General features: G+C 41.2%; 1 protein-coding gene across 4 annotated transcripts in view; it reads left to right on the plus strand.

Annotated features, from left to right (window-relative positions):
• SBF2 (SET binding factor 2) overlaps positions 1–18363 on the plus strand; it is a 244048-nt gene extending 225685 nt beyond the window's left edge. For all 4 annotated transcript variants that reach the window (XM_075188497.1, XM_075188498.1, XM_075188499.1 and 1 more), the window contains 11 exons: positions 733–909; positions 998–1099; positions 1690–1875; positions 4837–4963; positions 5999–6126; positions 6205–6432; positions 8457–8561; positions 9838–10019; positions 10105–10192; positions 11919–12050; positions 16471–18363. In XM_075188497.1, coding sequence (XP_075044598.1) covers positions 733–909; positions 998–1099; positions 1690–1875; positions 4837–4963; positions 5999–6126; positions 6205–6432; positions 8457–8561; positions 9838–10019; positions 10105–10192; positions 11919–12050; positions 16471–16569 — 1554 coding nt within the window. In that variant the 3' untranslated portion in view covers positions 16570–18363. The remainder of the gene's footprint in view (positions 1–732; positions 910–997; positions 1100–1689; positions 1876–4836; positions 4964–5998; positions 6127–6204; positions 6433–8456; positions 8562–9837; positions 10020–10104; positions 10193–11918; positions 12051–16470) is intronic.
• Positions 18364–18878: the final 515 nt, after the last annotated feature.

Consider the following 18878-nt stretch of genomic DNA (forward strand, 5'->3'; position numbering starts at 1 on the left):
GGAATTTACAGGTATCTCAATGAGTTGACCTATTCTCCGACTCCTCAAAGGTCCAACCATTGCATAATGCGATGATCATCTTGGTGGAGACCACCTCTGAAAACTTCCATTTCCTTGCAATTTATTCCCCAGATTTCTCCTTTCCTCCTCAACTACTAAAACCATGGTAGCCCCTTGTTTTGTATCCTTAGCGAGTGACCCACCTCTGAATCACCCTTCTCCATGTCCTCTGGCGGTACACTTTAAAATCCAGTTATGGTGACGATGCTATGAGATGCTCATCCAATCAGCTGCATCCTGACAACTTACAATAACCTGTACGTTGTAAGAGCTCTCCTAACGCTACATAAATAAGGAGCTCGGGTGGGGAGTTACTCATGACATTCTGGGCAAAATAAGCAATGTTGTTTTACCAGATTTGTGGAGAGTGGGATTTTGGGAGATGTTTAAGGACACAGATTTCACCTATCATTTTTATCTGGAAAAAGACTTGATCTTTCTCGGCTGCCCTTACTGTTCCGCAGATCAAGGCACCATGCTGATATACATAGTTTGGGGACTCTATAGTCTTAAGTCTTAAAGAACCATTCCCCCTCCCCTATATGAACCACGCTGGAGACCAAACTGGGATGCAAGGAAAATATATAAATGAGATTGAAGAAAACATCAAGTCCAATGGAAACATCTGATCTCCGCTCTCTGAATAAAATACATTGTGTTTTCTTCCATCAGGGCTTCAAGTTTGACTTTGCTCTGAATTGTGAATTTGTGCCGGTTGAGTTTGGCGATATTAGACAAGTGAAGACCAGTTTTAAGAAGCTGATGAGAGCTTGTGTGCCGAGCAGCGTTCCCGGAGACTCGGATTCCACCTTCCTCAAGTCGCTGGGAGACTCTGAGTGGTTCCTGCAGGTGATTTCCCTTCGGTGCCGAGCTCCATGGGTTTTGGGTACGGTTATAAGAGTATATGATAACGTGATCTTATGTGTTTATTTCACAGATTCACAGAATAATCCAGTTGTCTGTCATCATATCGGAGCTCATGGAGAGCGGATCGTCTGTCATGGTCAGTTTAGAGGACGGATGGGATATCACGACACAGGTACATGACCTCGGAGCAGAGGATAAGCCCCATTGTACCTGCACAGAGTCACTGGTTACTTTAGGGTGTGATGTTGAGAACACTGTTATTATTTAACTAATCAATAATTGTTGTATTAATTGGCCAACCCCTAGCAATCTAACCCTGGTCAGGGTCTTATAGTGAAAGTAGTATAAGTTCCAGATTTGTGGTGACCATTTTACCAGACGATGTCTTGATAGCACTGGCTCTCAGTGATGGGAGTAACCACATTTATTTTCAAGCAAGAAACATATACAGTATTGGGTTGGTTTTTTTTGTTTTTGTTTTTGTTTTTTTTATAAAGATAATCCCATTTTTGGTGTTCAGTTCTTTAATCATTTGATGTTCTTAATCCAACACTCCACCATGGATGCAACTAACCACACGTGGTGGTTGCCGACTGTTTTGCGTAATATTTGTGTTATACCGCTACTTATCAGAGAATATTTGTGGAACATGTTACTGTTTTGGAAACCGAATTAAAGGGACACATATATAATTTCCAGCCAGTCTCTGATATTAAGTTTATAAAAAGGTATCGAGTGACATATATGTGTATTTCTTAATAGATCATATCTCTGGTGCAAATCCTGGGAGACCCCTTTTACCGGACGCTGGAGGGTTTCCGCCTGTTGATAGAGAAGGAATGGCTTTCGTTTGGCCATAAATTCAGCCAGCGCAGCAATCTCTCCCTCAGCAGTCAAGGCAGCGGATTTGTACCGATCTTCCTGCAGTTCCTGGATTGCGTTCATCAGGTGAGTGTCCGCAGTGCGAGGGTCCAATTACTGATTGCGGAGAGCTTCATAGCGCCCCCTGCCTCCTAGAGTAGGTAGTATTTTTAGTGGGCTGTTTGATCAGTCGCACAGCAATGTTGGTCAGAGGGTTGTTGTGTTGTGTTAGCTGTGTAGAGCGTGGTAATAGGGTAACCTATGTAGATTAAGATGATGGTTGAGGAATATTATAAGCTTGTCTGAAGAGGTGAGTTTTCAGAGCACGCTTGAAGGTTTGAAGACCTAGAGGAAAGTCTTACTGTGCGAGGGAGGGAATTCCACAAAGTGGGTGCAGCCCGAAAAATGTCCTGTAACTGGGAATGGGAGGAAGTGATGAGAGTGGATGAGAGACGCAGATCTTGTGCAGAACGGGGGTGTCGAGTAGGGAGATATTTTGAGACAAGAGACGAGATGTATGTTGGTGCAGCTTTGTTGATTGCCTTGTATGTTAGTAGAACAATAATGTTCATAAGAACTACAAGTGTGTGTGTTAGAGCGTTCTTGTTCCCGGAGGGGCCCCTCCTTCCCTTTTAATGATAACTCCACCTGAAACTAAAAAGAAAGTGTTTTGGGAGGAGTACAAGGAGCGACCATAAAAATGAAGAGTATAGTTACTTGCTCTCCTCTGTATCTGCCTGAAAGATGTGTTTATGGCCTGGGAGCATCAACAGCCAATCAGCTTGTTTCAAACAGGCTGAGCGGTGAGAGAAATACACTATGGGACTCTTAGACCCGTTTATATACATACATATTGCTGATAAATGTACGTATATTTGCAGTAATTACAATCAGTTATTACATGCATGGTTTGTTGGTTGCATAACCATATTTTTAGTGCAAATCCTTAGTATTCACTATTCACCCCACCCTGGTTTAGCAAATAATTAAGCTACATAATTGATAGCACCACCAATATTTCAGTCAGATGAGATTGTAATCTAAATAGTTACGGCGTGTGAACTACAGCAAGGGAATACGTAAAAATCTGTCCAGTATATTAACGCTGGGATGGTGGTTTCCAGCACACGCGTGCTCGTATCCTTGCACGCTAGTCCAACATGCCGTTTAAAGAAAACTTGCTGTAGTTTCCAGAAGAAAACCGCTTGTAAACTTGTTTATGCCAAAACTTCCAGGTGTCAGCTGAATTGAGAATGCAGAACCCCTTTGTGTTGTCATTTTTCTAAGAATAACATCTGGGAGACCTAAAGACAGAACTGGCAAGTGATGTCCGAACGTTGCCGGTTCTTGCTAATTATACCCAACATAGTCATTGTTTCCAAATGTACTAACCAGACAGAACAGGACTGCAGTAGGTGTCACCCACCTATTTAAAGCCAGTTTATCTATGAATTAGCATAGAAACACGATTAGATGTGCTAATGACTTATGGATGCAGAAGCTCTTGCAAAGTGTCTCGGAACTGTGCAATTGGCTTAATGGACAAATTAAAAAGGGATCATTTTTCGTCAATAGGGCATAAATGTAAAAAGTTATTGTCAATTTTTCTTACACTTTTCAATGCAGCTCTGTTTTAAAAGTGTGATGGAGTATTCTCTTCCCCTATATCACCGTTGGCAAAATCCACAGACAGCAGTCTAGAGCCACTTACTAAATAGCTGCCGAGTATGATTCTGAAAGAGGAGACATAACAGGTTTCTAGGAACCTGCAAACTACTCACTACGTTGTAGTCATCTTAGAAGAAACAGGTTATTTATTCAATCGTCGTTGCCTGGTTTAATTTTAAGGCTTAACGAGTCAACCAAGTTTTGAGGCCGTAAAAAAAAGTTAAATGAATCAATTGGGAAGGTGCCCAAAACTCTGCACATGCCACATTGACTGTTTTATTGTCTGCAGTCTGTTGAATTCAGCAAATAAATAGTAATTGTGCATTAAAAGGTGCGTGATTGTCATGTTTGTCTGTATCCTGCAGAGGTTGTATTAAATTCCGTTCGCTTAGAGATTCAGTGGAGCAATGAATTTAACCAGAGGTGCACAAACTTTTGCATGTAATGACAATGTTCAGACTTTTTATCTGTTATGTAAGAGAAAGTGAAGTGTGATATTTTTAAGGTATAACTCTGTTCAGCTTATTAGCCTTTAGGGACCGGAGGTTTTGTTCAGCAGTTTATCTTTAAGTCATGCATGATATACTAAAGTCACAAAGGAAAGGAATGTCAGCTCTTTGTCCATTACGCAGTGTGTACGGAGGAGAAATAAACTATGACTTAAAGGTCATCACACTTATCGTCAGACTCATAGCGCCATTTATATAGTCAGACTCATAGCGCCATTTATATAGTCAGACACATAGCACATTTTATAAATTAGATTTTTCCGTATAATTCAGCTATAAAGTATGAAGTGAATCTCTCTGTACTTGGAGAGAATAGTCCTAAATAAGGACAGTAATAGACATGGACTTCAGGTCCGTTTCACTGGAACTAGAGGCATTGCCGAGGTATAAGACAGAAAGTGCCTCATACCTCAGGCACCTCATTAGTTCCCAGTTAATTGATAGGCGGCATTCACATGAATATTCATTCAGCCCACAGGACGGCCTCAACGCATTTTAGTGATGTCGCTGGTTCCAAGTGCATTTACCCTTCATTCTCGTGAATTCCTATTTGGCCTGACAAATGGCCACTATCACTGTGTGTCCGTGACTGTTGTGGGCTTTAATCGTTACACAGCTCATAATAAGGCACTTTGGACCATTTAGCAGCAATAACTTGGAATATGCAGATTAAAAACACACTTGTGAGTTTGACTAAATGTTTCCACTTATAGTTTGGCAGAAGCGTCGCCTCTAAATGAGTGCACACACGTAGACCTCATGAACCTTGGCCGAACATTCACACATTATCTTGTCGCAACGATTTATCCAGCTGTCACCAGAACACGTCCAGACCGTACCCTGACTATCTTCCTGTCCCCTCGTTTCACAGATACACAATCAGTATCCCACAGAATTTGAGTTTAATCGTTACTATCTGAAGTTCTTGGCATTCCATCACGTCTCCAATCGCTTTAAGACCTTCCTGCTGGACTCGGACTACGAGCGCCTGGAGCACGGTATGTCACAGCGAAGGCTTCGCCTGGAGCTCATTATTTAAAACGATGTCGACATGACTTTCCGAATAATTGCAAGTCATGTTTAGGAAAAATCAAGGTTGACGAACTCGAAAGCTATGAGGAGAATGCATGAAAATGATGAATTGTGTCATCTTTATTATAGAAAACCATAAATCATTAAGATGTTGATGGAGTAGAGATTAAATCAAGGGGACAATGAACTAGCATCTCGCATTATTCATTTTCCCATACACCTACACATGTAAACGTGCCTCAAAAAAGGTTTATATTCAAGACAGATGTGTTTTTCTTATTTCCACAATTGGTTTAAAGTTCTCACTATAAATGGGTCACATGTTCTCAGTGTTAATACTTTAGTGACATTATATAATAAAATAGGCCCATTATAAAGTGCTATATAGGGGAACATTTATATACAAATTTATAATACTGCCAGAAAATGTAACTAAATATTCTGTACAATGTTTTTCCCAGATTAAGTTAATTTGGCAATCTTGCTGTTAAACTTTCTGTAATCTTACACCAAATATTTGTGTGATATGATTATAACCGTGGCATGTTGCCATTTTTCGTGATTGCGGTATTTATTTAGCCTATTTATAATCGTCTCCATCTATAAAAATGTAGATGCTGATCTTTATAGGGATCTTCAAAGTTCACAAACATGTTTACTGTAATATCAGGAAGATATATCTCCACTTCATCTCGTGCTGCTTTCCAGACCAGGGAAAGTCTGGTGGGCGAGAGAGACCCAAGAGACACAAACTGTTTTCTACCCTCACCCCTAATTACAGAGTAATTGCTACAAACAATTCTATTATGGATCAGGCAGGAGATCATTAAATTCTGGAAGCTGCCAGAGTATCCCGTTTACCACTCTTGACATAAGTTCTGGAATTCAAAATTCTCCTGCCAGGAAAACAGTGTCTCCCGCCTTCGACAGACACAATATCATTATCTTCTATTGTTATTATACACAAGATGATTTACTTTGAGACCTTTGTTTTGTCCAAGGAACTTTATTTGAAGATAAGGGAGACAAACACACGAGAAAGGGTATCTGTATTTGGGAATACATTGAGAGGACGCACAGGAAAAGTCCGGTCTTCTTCAACTACTTGTACGCCCCGACCGAACTGGAGGTAAGGGCAAGAGATTACCCACTTTCCATGTCAGATCTACAACATCTTCCCCATTAACAGCTTCATTCCCCCGTCTAGGCATTAAAACCAAGAGCCAACATCTCGACTCTGAGGAAGTGGGAATACTACACCGAGGAAACCTTGGCCTCCGGACCTCCATATGACTGGACAATGATCTCTAGTAGATTAAATGCTTCTGAAGAGCAGGTTGAGGAAGCTTCTCAACAAGGGAAGAGGAAAGTCGTGTGGCCGTGTTACGATGATGTCGCGAAAGTTCAGCCTAATGCAATCACGCATCTTATGAGTGTAAGTCGCTGCTTTCAGTTTTGGGTTCCCTTTGGTGCAGTGGAGGGACTACCATTGGTGTGGGAGGTTCCCTTCTCCCAGTCTCCCTGCATCGGGGCCCAGGGAGATAACGGGGCCCGCTGTATGGCAGATGCAGAGGGTCGGTGCCCCTGGCTCCCACCTCCCAGCACAAGGGCCCACAGCTCGCCAGGTCCGCCTCTGCTCTGGTGTATAGTGTGACATCGCCCCAAGAGATTTGTTTGTTTGTTTTTTGTTGGGAACTGCTGGAGTGTTATGTTCTGTTTAGGTCACATTTTTGGGGGGGGGTTTAATGGTTCTTAGAACTTTTACAGGAAAATCTGAAAATATACTTGCATTGTCTCTTTATTTTATAATGTCAATCTTTTATTAGAAAAAGTAATAAAAAGTTTTGTTCATGGGTCCTAATAAAAGATAAACTTAGATGATTAGCACTTAATATGCAGATGTATTCCAAGGAATTCCCTTCTCAAATGTCACCTTAGTTAGATGGTCATTTGGGCGCACAATCTGATTTATCATACGTCTATGGTTTAGGCTTTTGTCTCTATCTTATTGTATCCCATTAGCCACAAACTTTGAAATCTCTATAAAACTTATAATACAAGTTAATTTGATCTGTAAAGGCATTGTGTGGCATTCGCATATATTTACAGCTCTCCTTCAATAGCCAACCTTGTAAGAGTTACTAATAACGTTCATAGAAATATGTGTAAAGAGTAAAGGTTGTTTAGGAGAACAATGTATCCTGTACAAACCAGACTTGGTTTTGGTAACTGCGATTTAAGACTCCTGCGCCTTTAACTGATAAGAGACGGCCGTAGATTAGCGAGATCTAAAAGACATTAAACATTATTTCAGTCCATTTTCAGTCGCCTTTTAATCCACAGGTTTGTATGAGCCTTCCCACGACTTTCAGTAAACATATTGGCACTACTTTTCTGGCTTCCTTCAGTGCTTTTTAACCTGGTATCTGTATAATCAGGCGGAGTTGTTTATTTGCGTCACCCTGGGATACGACCCAGCTCTGCTGTGCTCTTTGCATCGGATACAATTGTATCCCAGGTAAATCAATATAATCAGGTCTGATGATAGATAGAAAATATATATATATATCTGCAAAACAGAGAAGGAAGCTGGAATGAATGAGCTTAGCAGTTAGTGAAAGTTGCGGGAGGAGATGTGTAAATACCGTTAGACAGTTAGTCTGAAGGTGGATAAACCTACCCTTTATATATAGACTGGTGAATGTTACAAGGAACGGTGAAATTTTGAGCCAACTCTAACTGGTGTCACTGCAAGTCCATAACATAAACCACTGAGGTTCTGCAAGTTTAATTTGACCTCCAGGTTAAAGTTCCATTATATTAAAAAATAAGACAAGTTTTTCCGTATCCTGAAGGTTTTCCTAGTACTATATCACCAACCCCTCCAACATTTATAAACCAGAATTTTGTATCTTGGATTTGTCCCATTGAATGATGATTGCATCACCTGCAAGGAACTCCGGTCACAGATACAAAGATATCTTTAGCACAATAGTCAGTGACTAGTTGGCTGAGAGTTGTAAGGTCACCAAATAATGGGTATCGGTTTTCCTCCCATTCCTCTCCGAGGTCCATACACTAAATATTTTCTATTCAACTTTTGTCTCTGTGTTTTTCCATCACTCAAATGTTTTTATTGTTTTTTTTTACAACAGCAAATAACCCTTTTGTGCTCTTCTCCTTTCTACATCTCAAGCATTTAAATTACGTTCTAGATGTCAGAACAATAGGTCGACTAAAGGACATGTTATTGTACTGCAGTAAATGAGTGGTCTTCATAATTGATTTCTTTCATTGCTTCTTGGTAAGAGTGAAAAACGAATGTTAATGTTGGCTCAGCTTATTGCTCGTGTAGTCTAAAGGTTTTCAAGTCAGTGAGATCCATAACGACTATGTAACCTTTTTTTATGGAGCATATCTCTCGTGAAATACGCTGAGGACATCGTGTTCTGATTTCAGGAAATCGAGAGATTGGAGACTGCGTTAAATCAGAGTTCAGAGCGGTGGCAGCTTCTGTGGGAGAAGGCGAAGGTGAAACTGAAAGACGAATCTAAGAAGGAAAATGTAAGTGTCAAATTTATATCTGTAACAGTAAAATCCCACTAAGCACAGTGGCTTAGTGGTTAGCACTTCTGCCTCACAGCACTGGGGTCATGAGTTTGATTCCCGACCATCATCATCATCATTTATTTATATAGCGCCACTAATTCCGCAGCGCCTTATCCCATGGCCTTATCTGTGTGGAGTTTGTATGTTCTCATGTTTGTGTGGGTTTCCTCTGGGTGCTCCGGTTTCCTCCCACACAATGGTCTAACAGTTATTGAATTTAGTTCCCTTAGCACACTTGGGTGGGCACCATCTGAGTCAAGTGCTTAATCTGTCCTCTGCACTTCCTTCTCGCCTTTCTACTTCTAAGCGACCTGCCCTCTAAACGTATATCTGAAGAAAGTGAAATACTCCTACCTGCAGTGGGAAGAGGAGTGGTGCAAATGAAAGTGGGGTGTAAATCAGCCCCCAGACTTTTTAACAAATCCAGGCTGACCAACTTATCAATGCCAAAGTTTCAGCCTGGTCACTTTATTTTAATTTTCATTCACATTGGGGGGAGGTGGTGCCTACGTGCAGCCAGGTGGGCTCTGCTCCCTCTTTCAGCACTGGCGTGTCTTTGGGTGGGAGGACATTTGATCCTCCAAAACAGACTTCCAATGTTTTGGTCTAGCCCTACCTCTGAGACAAATTCGCCTCCATGTCCCAGATCCCACTTTGGCTTCTGCTACTCAAAGCGAATTCCAGGTTGAGAAGAAAGGTAAATTGTGTAGGTGTGTAAGCATGAATCTGCACGTTCATGCACGCTCATCTCAGTCGTTTGTAAAATTGTTACAGAAATCGCATCTGAAGTAAAATGAAATAGTGTGTGCCCAGCTTTAGACTTAACTGTTTTGCAGAGTGTATTAACTTTGTTGAAACAAAGGAACAAACTTAGTATTTTTTTCTACCTGCCTGTTGTATTAAGTAGGGACGGGGTTGGTGCATGAGAGCTCAGATTACTTTTTTGTCAAACTGAATTGGTACACGTCAGCTGAAATCTCCAGCTCACAAGTAGAAAGGTTAGAAACAACGTTTAATAGACCTTTTATTTTTCCAGTTAATAATTCGTAAATGTAATCATTTGTACTTGATCTTATTATTAATTGAGAGATTTTAGTACTTTCTTACTTCTATATAGTTGACTTTTTAATGAATGAATGCTGACAGTCCCTGTACGGGAATAACCATTGTTAAAATTAAATGGAGATGTTTCTCTAGATATTTGATATCCCTTTGTGGTGTTGAATTCTAGAGAAGGAACCCCTCCGTCCTGGTGTCCGCCAACCTCCAGTCTTACCAGAAGACGTCTATGGTGCATCTTCCAGACAGCGGTTTAGGGGATGAACAACACGTCACATCTTCACCTTCCAATGGAGTTGACCGGAGATCAGCCACTCTATACAATCATTTTACCTCCAAGAATGAGGAAAACAGGTATGGGATGAATGATGCAAATTACTTCCCCAGGCTTCATCCTTGGGTCCGATCGATCTGTAATCTGTCTTCTGATCATACACAGGTCCTTCGAAGGTATTTTGTACAAGAGAGGGGCTCTGCTGAAGGGCTGGAAGCCACGTTGGTTCGTACTTGATGTCACCAAGCACCAGGTAAGAGAGATCAAACTTCACGCAACTGAGGTTTACGATCAACTTTTTAAACCCGTTCTATTTCAGCCTAAATAGCTTTCCTAAAGGATTGTACAGACGTGGTTTTCCCTGATGTGATTACACGTGGCGGGTTCAGGACAGAATGCAGGCAGAAGTAATGCACTGTTCAAAACTCTGTACCAATTCGGTTTTAGCTAAAGGGATCAGTGTGCTCCCTACGTTTGCTATGATGAGCGGCATCTTGTAATTCAGTGCGCTCGATTTGTCTCCACTAATGAATGAAATATGAAAATTCCGACATCAAGAATTGGCCACACAATTGGAACTTGCTTACCCACCAAAGTCCACGTATACATATGTTTCTAAACACCAACAAGATGCGTTAGATGAGACTTGGATCATATGGGGGCCTTTTTGCAATGCAGATTAAACTTCCTGTCTAGAAAGCTTTAGGGATTATTTTGAAAATGAAATAAAGACTCCTGTCCACTGGTGTTTTGTAAATGCTTTTTACATGTGTTTTTGTATGTATGCAATCGAGTATCACACTATAAACAATTGTTTGTAGTGATACCATCGCACTTAGTGTTTTACTTGTGTTGCATTGGGGGAGTGTTGTCTGGAATGCTACTTGCTCCATTTTTATTTGCTCTAAAATGCTAGTATGTGTAGCAAAATTAAAAAAATGTTTTATTGCAGTACCGTGTCAGCCAGAAAAATCTATATGATGTTGAATACTTTAGTGTCAAAAAAGACAAAAGTATTATAGGAGTGATACCTTTATTGGCTAACCAAAATATTTTTTTTTATATTTGCTAGCTTTAGCTTATCTTTATGATGTCCCCCGTCCCCCCCCCCTGTACAAATTGCTTGATGTAACATCTCTTAAATATTGTGCCCTTTTCTCAGTCATTCATTTGTAAACTTGCGAGATGAAGGGGCTTATAATACTTTTGTCTTTTTTGACACGAAAGTATTCAACATCACATAACATGCTAGTAAAAAGCCGGTGTGTATGAATCCTTACAGAGGCCAAAAGCAGCGGTAAACAATAAAATTACAGGCGCTGTCCAGCATCGTGATATCAGAACACTTGTTGTACATGATACTGGCATCCTCTGCATGTTGGATCAGCTTTTATTATTATTAATATTTATTTATAAGCCGCCACAAGACATCCGCAGCGCCGTACAGAGACAAACAAAATCACAATACAATGGGAGACAGCACAGTACAGAAAACACAGCAACTCAGTACGCTCAATGCACAGCTAGAGAGGGCGGGGAAGGGGGAGGGAGGATCCGCAAACGACGGGGCCCAAGAAGGAGGGCGCGGAAGACAGGGAGACCCCCAGGGGGGAGGAGGGAGCGAGAGTGGACGTGGGGTGGAGGACCCTCGAGGTGGAGGGCTAAGTAGCTGGAGAGCAGAGTTAGAAGTGGTGGAAACAGGAGGAGAGATGGCCCTGCTCAGAGGAGCGTACAATCTAAGGGGAGGGGTGGACAGGCAGAGAGACGCAGGGGAGAGAGGGAGAGTAGGGGGACAGAGGCAGAAGATAAGGTAGGACGTTAAGTGGGAGACAGCTTGCGCTTCAGGTCTAGAGACGTAAAGATCGGATTGTCTGTAGACTCCGGGATGTGGGGATCGTTGAGTCTGATGGATTTCCTTGGCTGTAGTATAATCACGCGGATGTAACAACTGACTTTGTGCATTCCTCTCCCTCGTCCAGCTCCGATACTACGACTCGGGCGAAGACACAAGCTGCAAGGGTCACATTGATCTAGCAGACGTCGAGACCGTCGTACCTGCTGCGCCAACTATAGGAGTGCCAAAACACGCCAACGAGAAGGCTTTTTTTGATGTGAGTATTGACGCACAATTTGTTTGCGAAAATTCCCAGTTCAGACTTTTCCAATAGTTAATGGGTTAATGATTGAGTGAATAAAATGCAGCAGTTTGTTGCAAGCACGCAGAGCGAGGGCACCGTGGTGATGTGCTAGTTAATTATGTTGTTTCCCATTGAATTCCCCTCTGTACGGTTCTATAAACCGCCCAGCGATTCCTAATACACAGAGAGCAGCATGGTGTTTATTGGTTATTTTTGGTCATTGGATTCTTCTGCTTCCATCTTGAACACTTAAATTAATATGTATCCTTTAAAACCGTCAACCTTAAAGCCAGATAAAACAAGTGTTTTGCAGTTGGGTAGCAATCGCTCAATCTTTGCATGGAATGTCTCTATTCATGTGCAGTATATCACAGCGCTCCGGCACGTTGACATTACTTTATAAATCACTTCCCATATGTTTTCCTGATGATCATAACTAGAGCTGGATGAGGCAATAAAATGTGCGATGAAAATAGAAACCCGAAGCTTAGATAGTTTATATTCCTAACAAATTAGATAAAACAATAAATAACAGAGCTTGGAAAGTGAATCCAGAAATTTTGATACAATAATAGTTGGGCTTCAGAATAGCTGCATTATATGTAAAAACAAACACGTTTAGTGTAAAGTGAAAGGGAGGACATTATAAGAGCTGTGTTCTGGAGTTTATAATGACAGGTGGCTTTTCCAAACCACTAGGGGTAAAGGGCATGGGGAGACGAGGGGTCTAGTTCAGAGTTTTTGGTTTGCTTTTCTAATCTGGGGCAGCTTGTCGGAGTTCCGTGTCCTCCTTTATACGGCCTTAATATGGGACATACAACAAAAATAAACAAGATTGTCTGTATTTGTTTAGATATCCGTCCGATACAGTGCAGACTATTCCACCTGTACTGCCCACCGCCTCTTACTGTACATTATTATTATCTCTTATTCATGAGGCTCCGCAGCGCCGTATATAGAGTGTGGGACAAAGCAGAACATGGCACACAGGGCAGGATAAAGACAAGGTGCAATAAGTACAAGCTGGGCTGAGAGCAGGTGCACAGGTCAAAGAGGTAAAAGTCCTGAACAAAGAGAAGATAGGAAAGGGATGGAGGGAGGAGAGGAGGGAACTAAAGGAGTCACCCTGAGCCCAGCAGTGTGGGCATCACTAACAGGATCAGGGCAGTGATGGAGGAGCAAAGGCAAGGAAGATGGGGAGAGACAGGGGCAGGAGTGGAGTGGAGTGCGGAGGTGGAGAAGAGAGGCTGGGGAGCCGTAGGCAGAGGTACACAGGAGGAAGAGGACATGAAGATAAGAGGGCACTGCTCAAGGAGCTTACAATCTAGAGGTGAGGAGGAGACTGACAGGAGACACAGCGTGGGGAGATAGGGTGAGGGGATTAGACCTCTGAGGGGAGAGATGAACAAGGGTGTGTAGGAGTGGAGGAAGAGTGAGGGTGAGGTGTAGTGCAGTTAGTGAAGTAGGGAAGAGGAGGGCGGGGTAGAGGTTAGACAGAGGAAGGGTTTTGAGGAAGTGTTTGAAGCTTTTCAGGATAGAACGAGGGAGATTGTTCGAGAGACGGGAGGCAGTATGGGAGAAATTTTGAATGCGGGTGTGAGACGTGTTGACCAGATGGGAGGTGAGGCGGCGAATGTTGAATGACCGCAGAGAGCGAGAAGGAGCATGAGTGGAGATGAGGTTGGAGAGGGGTTTCATAGGTAAGGAGCTTGAAGCGGATCTGTAACTGAGGGGGAGCCACTGTAGAGCTTGGCAGAGGGGGGAGGAAGATTAGTCGAGCTGCAGCGTTGACTATGGACTAGAGAGGAGCGAGACGAGTGCGGGAGAGGCCTGTAAGGAGAAGATTGCAGTAATTAAGACGAGATCAGAGAGTGGATGAGCGTTTTGTGGCATTGGTGGAGTGGAAGGGTCTGATCCGAGCTTTATCGCGGGGATGGAGGTGGCATTTCAAAGGCTCCGCAGACAATGGTTAAGGCCATTTAAGAAAAACAAAGTTAACATTTTAAGATCCAAAATGGGCACTGAGACCAATCGACATGTGATAACAATGGGCAGCTGGCTTATTTAGTTTGCAAGCTCGTTACGGCAGGGCAATCTTTTCCTTGTGTGTCTTATATGTCGTTTGTTTTGTATTATGATCCCCTCAAGCATTGCTTAATATGTTGGTGCCCTATAGACAAAAGTTAATGAAAAGATAAAGTAGATGAGTATGTTCACTTCTTTTGTATGCTGATTTCCTGATGATTAGTGGTTTGATGTTTAGTTTCCTACTCTCTCCTTGTACAATGCAATGACAAACACATTCACAATATTCTGGTATGAAATAAGAGAGATGTAAATTAAATCTCTCGGTGTAATTGGAAGCAGATAGCGAAATGAAACAATACATTCTTGCTGGATGCACACATCTTAAGACTTCATTCCAGATGCCATCTGAGACCCTGTAGGGTGGGGCCCTCGAATTCCAGCCCATGACATCACGGTGCGCTCGGGAGAAGTCAGAAATAGAGCTGTGACTATAGAAACCAGTTATATACACAGTGTAAAGTTTAGCATGAAGTGTACACATCCAGCATCACGATCCCATTCTGTACTAGGATACACTATTCCTAGAGTCTACAGGAATCTGGGCTCCTGGCCGAACGCGGCACCCCGGTGGTGTCCTTGATTTATTTGGAAGGGCCGTAATTTTTTTGAGATGCTTTATTTAAAAATAGCTCTAAATTGTCCTGGACCTTCTTGGTCTTTTCTCTCCTATAAAACCCTTCCCTTACCAGGAGATGAAGTTAGTGTCACATGATCTTCAGCACACAGGACAGCCCGCACACAGAATTACAGCAGGAAGTACAACATGTAATGAGGAATATACTTCTGTAACTCAATTTCACAAGAAAAATGAGTAGCTGTAATTATAGCAGTTAGGCTCTTAGAGTGTATGATTTATTTATTTATTTTAGGTTCACATAATACAGTGATTCCCAACCTTTTGAAACACCAGTATCAAAATATTGTAATAAATAGAAGTCCAAATACAATCACACCTTATTTGTGCAATTAAAGTTTAGTTCACGTATAATCCCGTTTGGGTGACGTACCAGAAAATAAGTTTATTTTCCTTTTTTTTTTTTTTTTTTTTTTTTTTAAGATTTCTTTGAAAATTACTATTTGTGGTTAAAATAAATGTTTTATTTCGTATTTTCAAGTCAAGTTGTTCATTTATTGCTACCTGTTATTTTCCAGAAATGTTTTTTTTAGCAACTGCAGACCTTTAACTGTGCTCAAATTTCCACAAGTACACCTCTTGCTCGAGGAATAGATAGGTACTTGCTGTCGCATGTCCACTAGCTGAAATACGTGACTCATACCCTGGGTACCACGGTCAGTTCATACAATGCCAGTCACACCTCCTGTGTGATGCCTTTAAACGCCTTAACAGTGGTGGTGGGGACTGTTTTGATAACAAAATAAATCATTTTAGAAATGGTCAGCATCCCTAAATTCTTAGCTAGACAGCCTTGGCTGGATTCCACTATAACAGAGACCACATGTATGATGTCCCTCTGCTTCAGTGAAACACAGGCCCCAGGATGAACACCCTCCACCCTCATCGCAGAAACTGTTTACAGCTTGAGCTCTTTCCAGACCCCTTGGGCTGTGGGGCCGGGAGAGTTAACGAGATTGCGACCACCATTGGACTGTTCTGTTTTATGTATTTACTATCATTATATCACTTTCATTGTACGATCATTTATTTTCTTCGCATTAATAGTAAGATATTCTTAGTACTTTCACTGAAACCACAACATACATTTCTACTACAATAGACACAAATGCTCCAGCACAAACTGAAATGCTTATATTAGACCTGATTCGTCAAGGAACGGAAATGCCGATTTTTTTTAAAAAAAAAATCTATTTTCTTTTGTGACTTTAAATTCCACATATGTATCCTGCAGTGTACGGTTAGAGCAGAGCGCACCCAGACCTATTTTTAACACCAGATAAATCTTTACATCTGTTCTTTGTTGAATACAGAGGTGTGTATGCCCGAGTTATGTGCATTTAAAAAGTAAAACAAAAAAGGAACGCACAATACATTCATTTTGTGTGCCTTAATGAATCAGGCCCAATGTAAGAACCATAATTTGAATAAGAGACTCCATAAAATGTGATCCCGTTTTCTTTCTTTTCATAGCTGCCCCTTATCTTCATGCTCCAGGTTTGGTTCCACGCGCAGTAAGACAATTATGTATATTTATTTAAATTTTAACTATAATCCTTGTATATGCAATTTAAGTTAAAAGCGTAGAATTAAAGGCATTGTGTGAGTAAAGCAGGAGGTATGAAAACCTGCGCTGTACTTTATATTTATATGGTGCGTTCTGTATTCCAGGTAAGAACCAGCAAGCGCGTGTACAACTTCTGTGCTCAGGACGCCCAAAGTGCCCAGCAGTGGGTGGACAAGATACAGAGCTGTATATCGGACGCGTAGAATAGATCGCCTACGCAGGAGTACCTGAGATACTGTTGCCCATCTATCTTCTTTCTATAGGAAGGAGCGTTTTTTATTCCGTGTTGTTAAACTGCCCCTTCCTTTCAGGTGGCCGATCTCTCCAGCAGAACACTACAGTGGCTGCCAGAGATCTGCGCGGTGATAGTGTGGCACCTCCTGCACTGGGGCAGGGTAGCTAAAACATTGTGTCACTCGGTGACTCTTAATTGTTCCTAAAAGAGAAGGTGCAATCTTTGGAGTCTTAAGCCTTTAAACCCAAGTATTATGCAGCTAATTCAAACATTCCCAAAATGTTTACTTAACAGAGGCAATAGGAATTTGAAGTTGATTCGGGGGTTTGGGTGGGGGGGGGGGGTCTGATATAGTCAGGCTGAGAAGTTTACAGAACCCTGTACAGTTTTTTTCCCCCCACTTTGTATGTTAATGTAGCGCGGTAGCTAGCCTGGATTTGTGTGTAGTGTCAGTGCAGTGTTGGCTCTTTTTATTCTGTAATTGTAAAGTTGTCACATTAGGTCACAGTCACACACCTACAGAATGCCGCGTGAGGCTCTTAACGCCTGTCGCCAGAGGCGGGGCTAGCTCTGTTCATTGTACATAGGTGGAAATGCGCACTACACAGGAAAGACAAAGCACATGCACTTGAACATATGAAGGACAGTAAAGAATGATCAACATACGTCTTATTATGTACATAGTATTGTGAATGAATTGGGCAACCTAAATTAATTCCATTCCAACAATGGTTTTTATCCTATTTTTATGTTTCTGTCCCACTGCGTGTGTGATATATATTGACTGGAGTAATTACCTTTTAAACTGTTAATATGTGTATCTTCTATTGCAAACTTTGTACTGTACATACATAATTTTTGTATCTGATGGAGCTATGCGTGTCAATTTACCATCCTGTTTCTTGCACTGCAGAGAGTGTCGCAGATTTGTCGTCATGGCCGGTATGGGGTTAAATTAACCAATACTGATCCGATACTTATTTTATGACCACAATAATTGGTGAAGCCACAATGTCATTTTTCACTACACCGTGCCAAAAACAAACTTGAACATTTCTACCCAGTAGAGATTACATCTGTTATTTGTTTAATTTTATTAATAATTTTTTTTTTTTTGTCGTTCCCCGAAATGGAGGCACTCCTGAACTTTTTGTATCAATTGGATTCTAAACTGACACAGGTGAAACGGACACTTTGCACATTTTTTGTGGTTTTTTTTTTCTCTTCTGTATATGAAGTCAGTTTTGGGGGTTTTTTATGTACTTTGTAAGATGAAAGATTTCCTGGTTTATTAGACTGAGTTTAGAGATTAAAAAAAAAAATGTAAACTTTATTTTTTAACTCGTTTTAACAATATTGTGTATTTGTTATGACGTGTACGCTAAACATCTTGTAATAAATATGCTGCCCCGTTTAAAGTGCTGTAAATAAATCTTATATGCAGTGCACATGGAACAAGACGTTACTGGAGAGTGTAAGTAGAAATATGCAGCATATAAGTATTCAAGCTCCTCAGCCTTTCTGAACTGGGTGCAGGCAAGTTCAGTAAAACGCGTGAGGTCTTCACTAACGAGGAATATTATAAATGTATACCAATTTTGCCTACATCAGTAAAAAGCAGAGGAAAAGAGTGAATTACTGAAAGGTATAGTATTTCAGAAAGATCTGTTGATCCAGAAGAAGTGTCAACTCTTAAGCCCTGAACCAAGTTGATTTGGGGGTGTTCACCACTATTGTACAATAAACAACATTATTTATCTTACAGTACCTTGCCATTTTTTCTCATCTAGAGTTATCTAGTGGATGCTGACAGCTCGACTAGGAACATAACTAGGCTTTCTTCTGATAATCCAGAAACAGGTCTATATTTGCCCGAATCTGCCTGCGTGGGTGGTGGATTGGTACGCCTTTTACTTAAGTTTGAAATTCTCTATAATCCGGGCACCCTCATTTTTCCTTAGCTTTTTTTTTTTATATCTATATAGTATATTGTTGAAATGCAAGAATTGGTGATGGCAAATCCGTTCATATTAATGTTTTAGGTATATGGATGCTCCTATCTTTGGATTGGGATAGTGCGAAGATCCCCGAATGCTCATAACATAGTTGTCATTATGTTTTTGCCTTTTAAAACCTTAAACCTTTTGAAGCTACTGTGTTGTGTTTATGTATTTTTTGTAAGCCTTGACTGGCAGTCCGAACCGTTTAAACCAGAGGTAGCCAACCTGTGACTTTCTGTAATATTTGGACAGTTATGGTTCCACCAGAGCTCACCCT

The sequence above is a fragment of the Mixophyes fleayi genome, chromosome 10, assembly GCF_038048845.1.
Source record: "Mixophyes fleayi isolate aMixFle1 chromosome 10, aMixFle1.hap1, whole genome shotgun sequence".
In the NCBI taxonomy this organism is placed as follows: Eukaryota; Metazoa; Chordata; class Amphibia; order Anura; family Limnodynastidae; genus Mixophyes; species Mixophyes fleayi.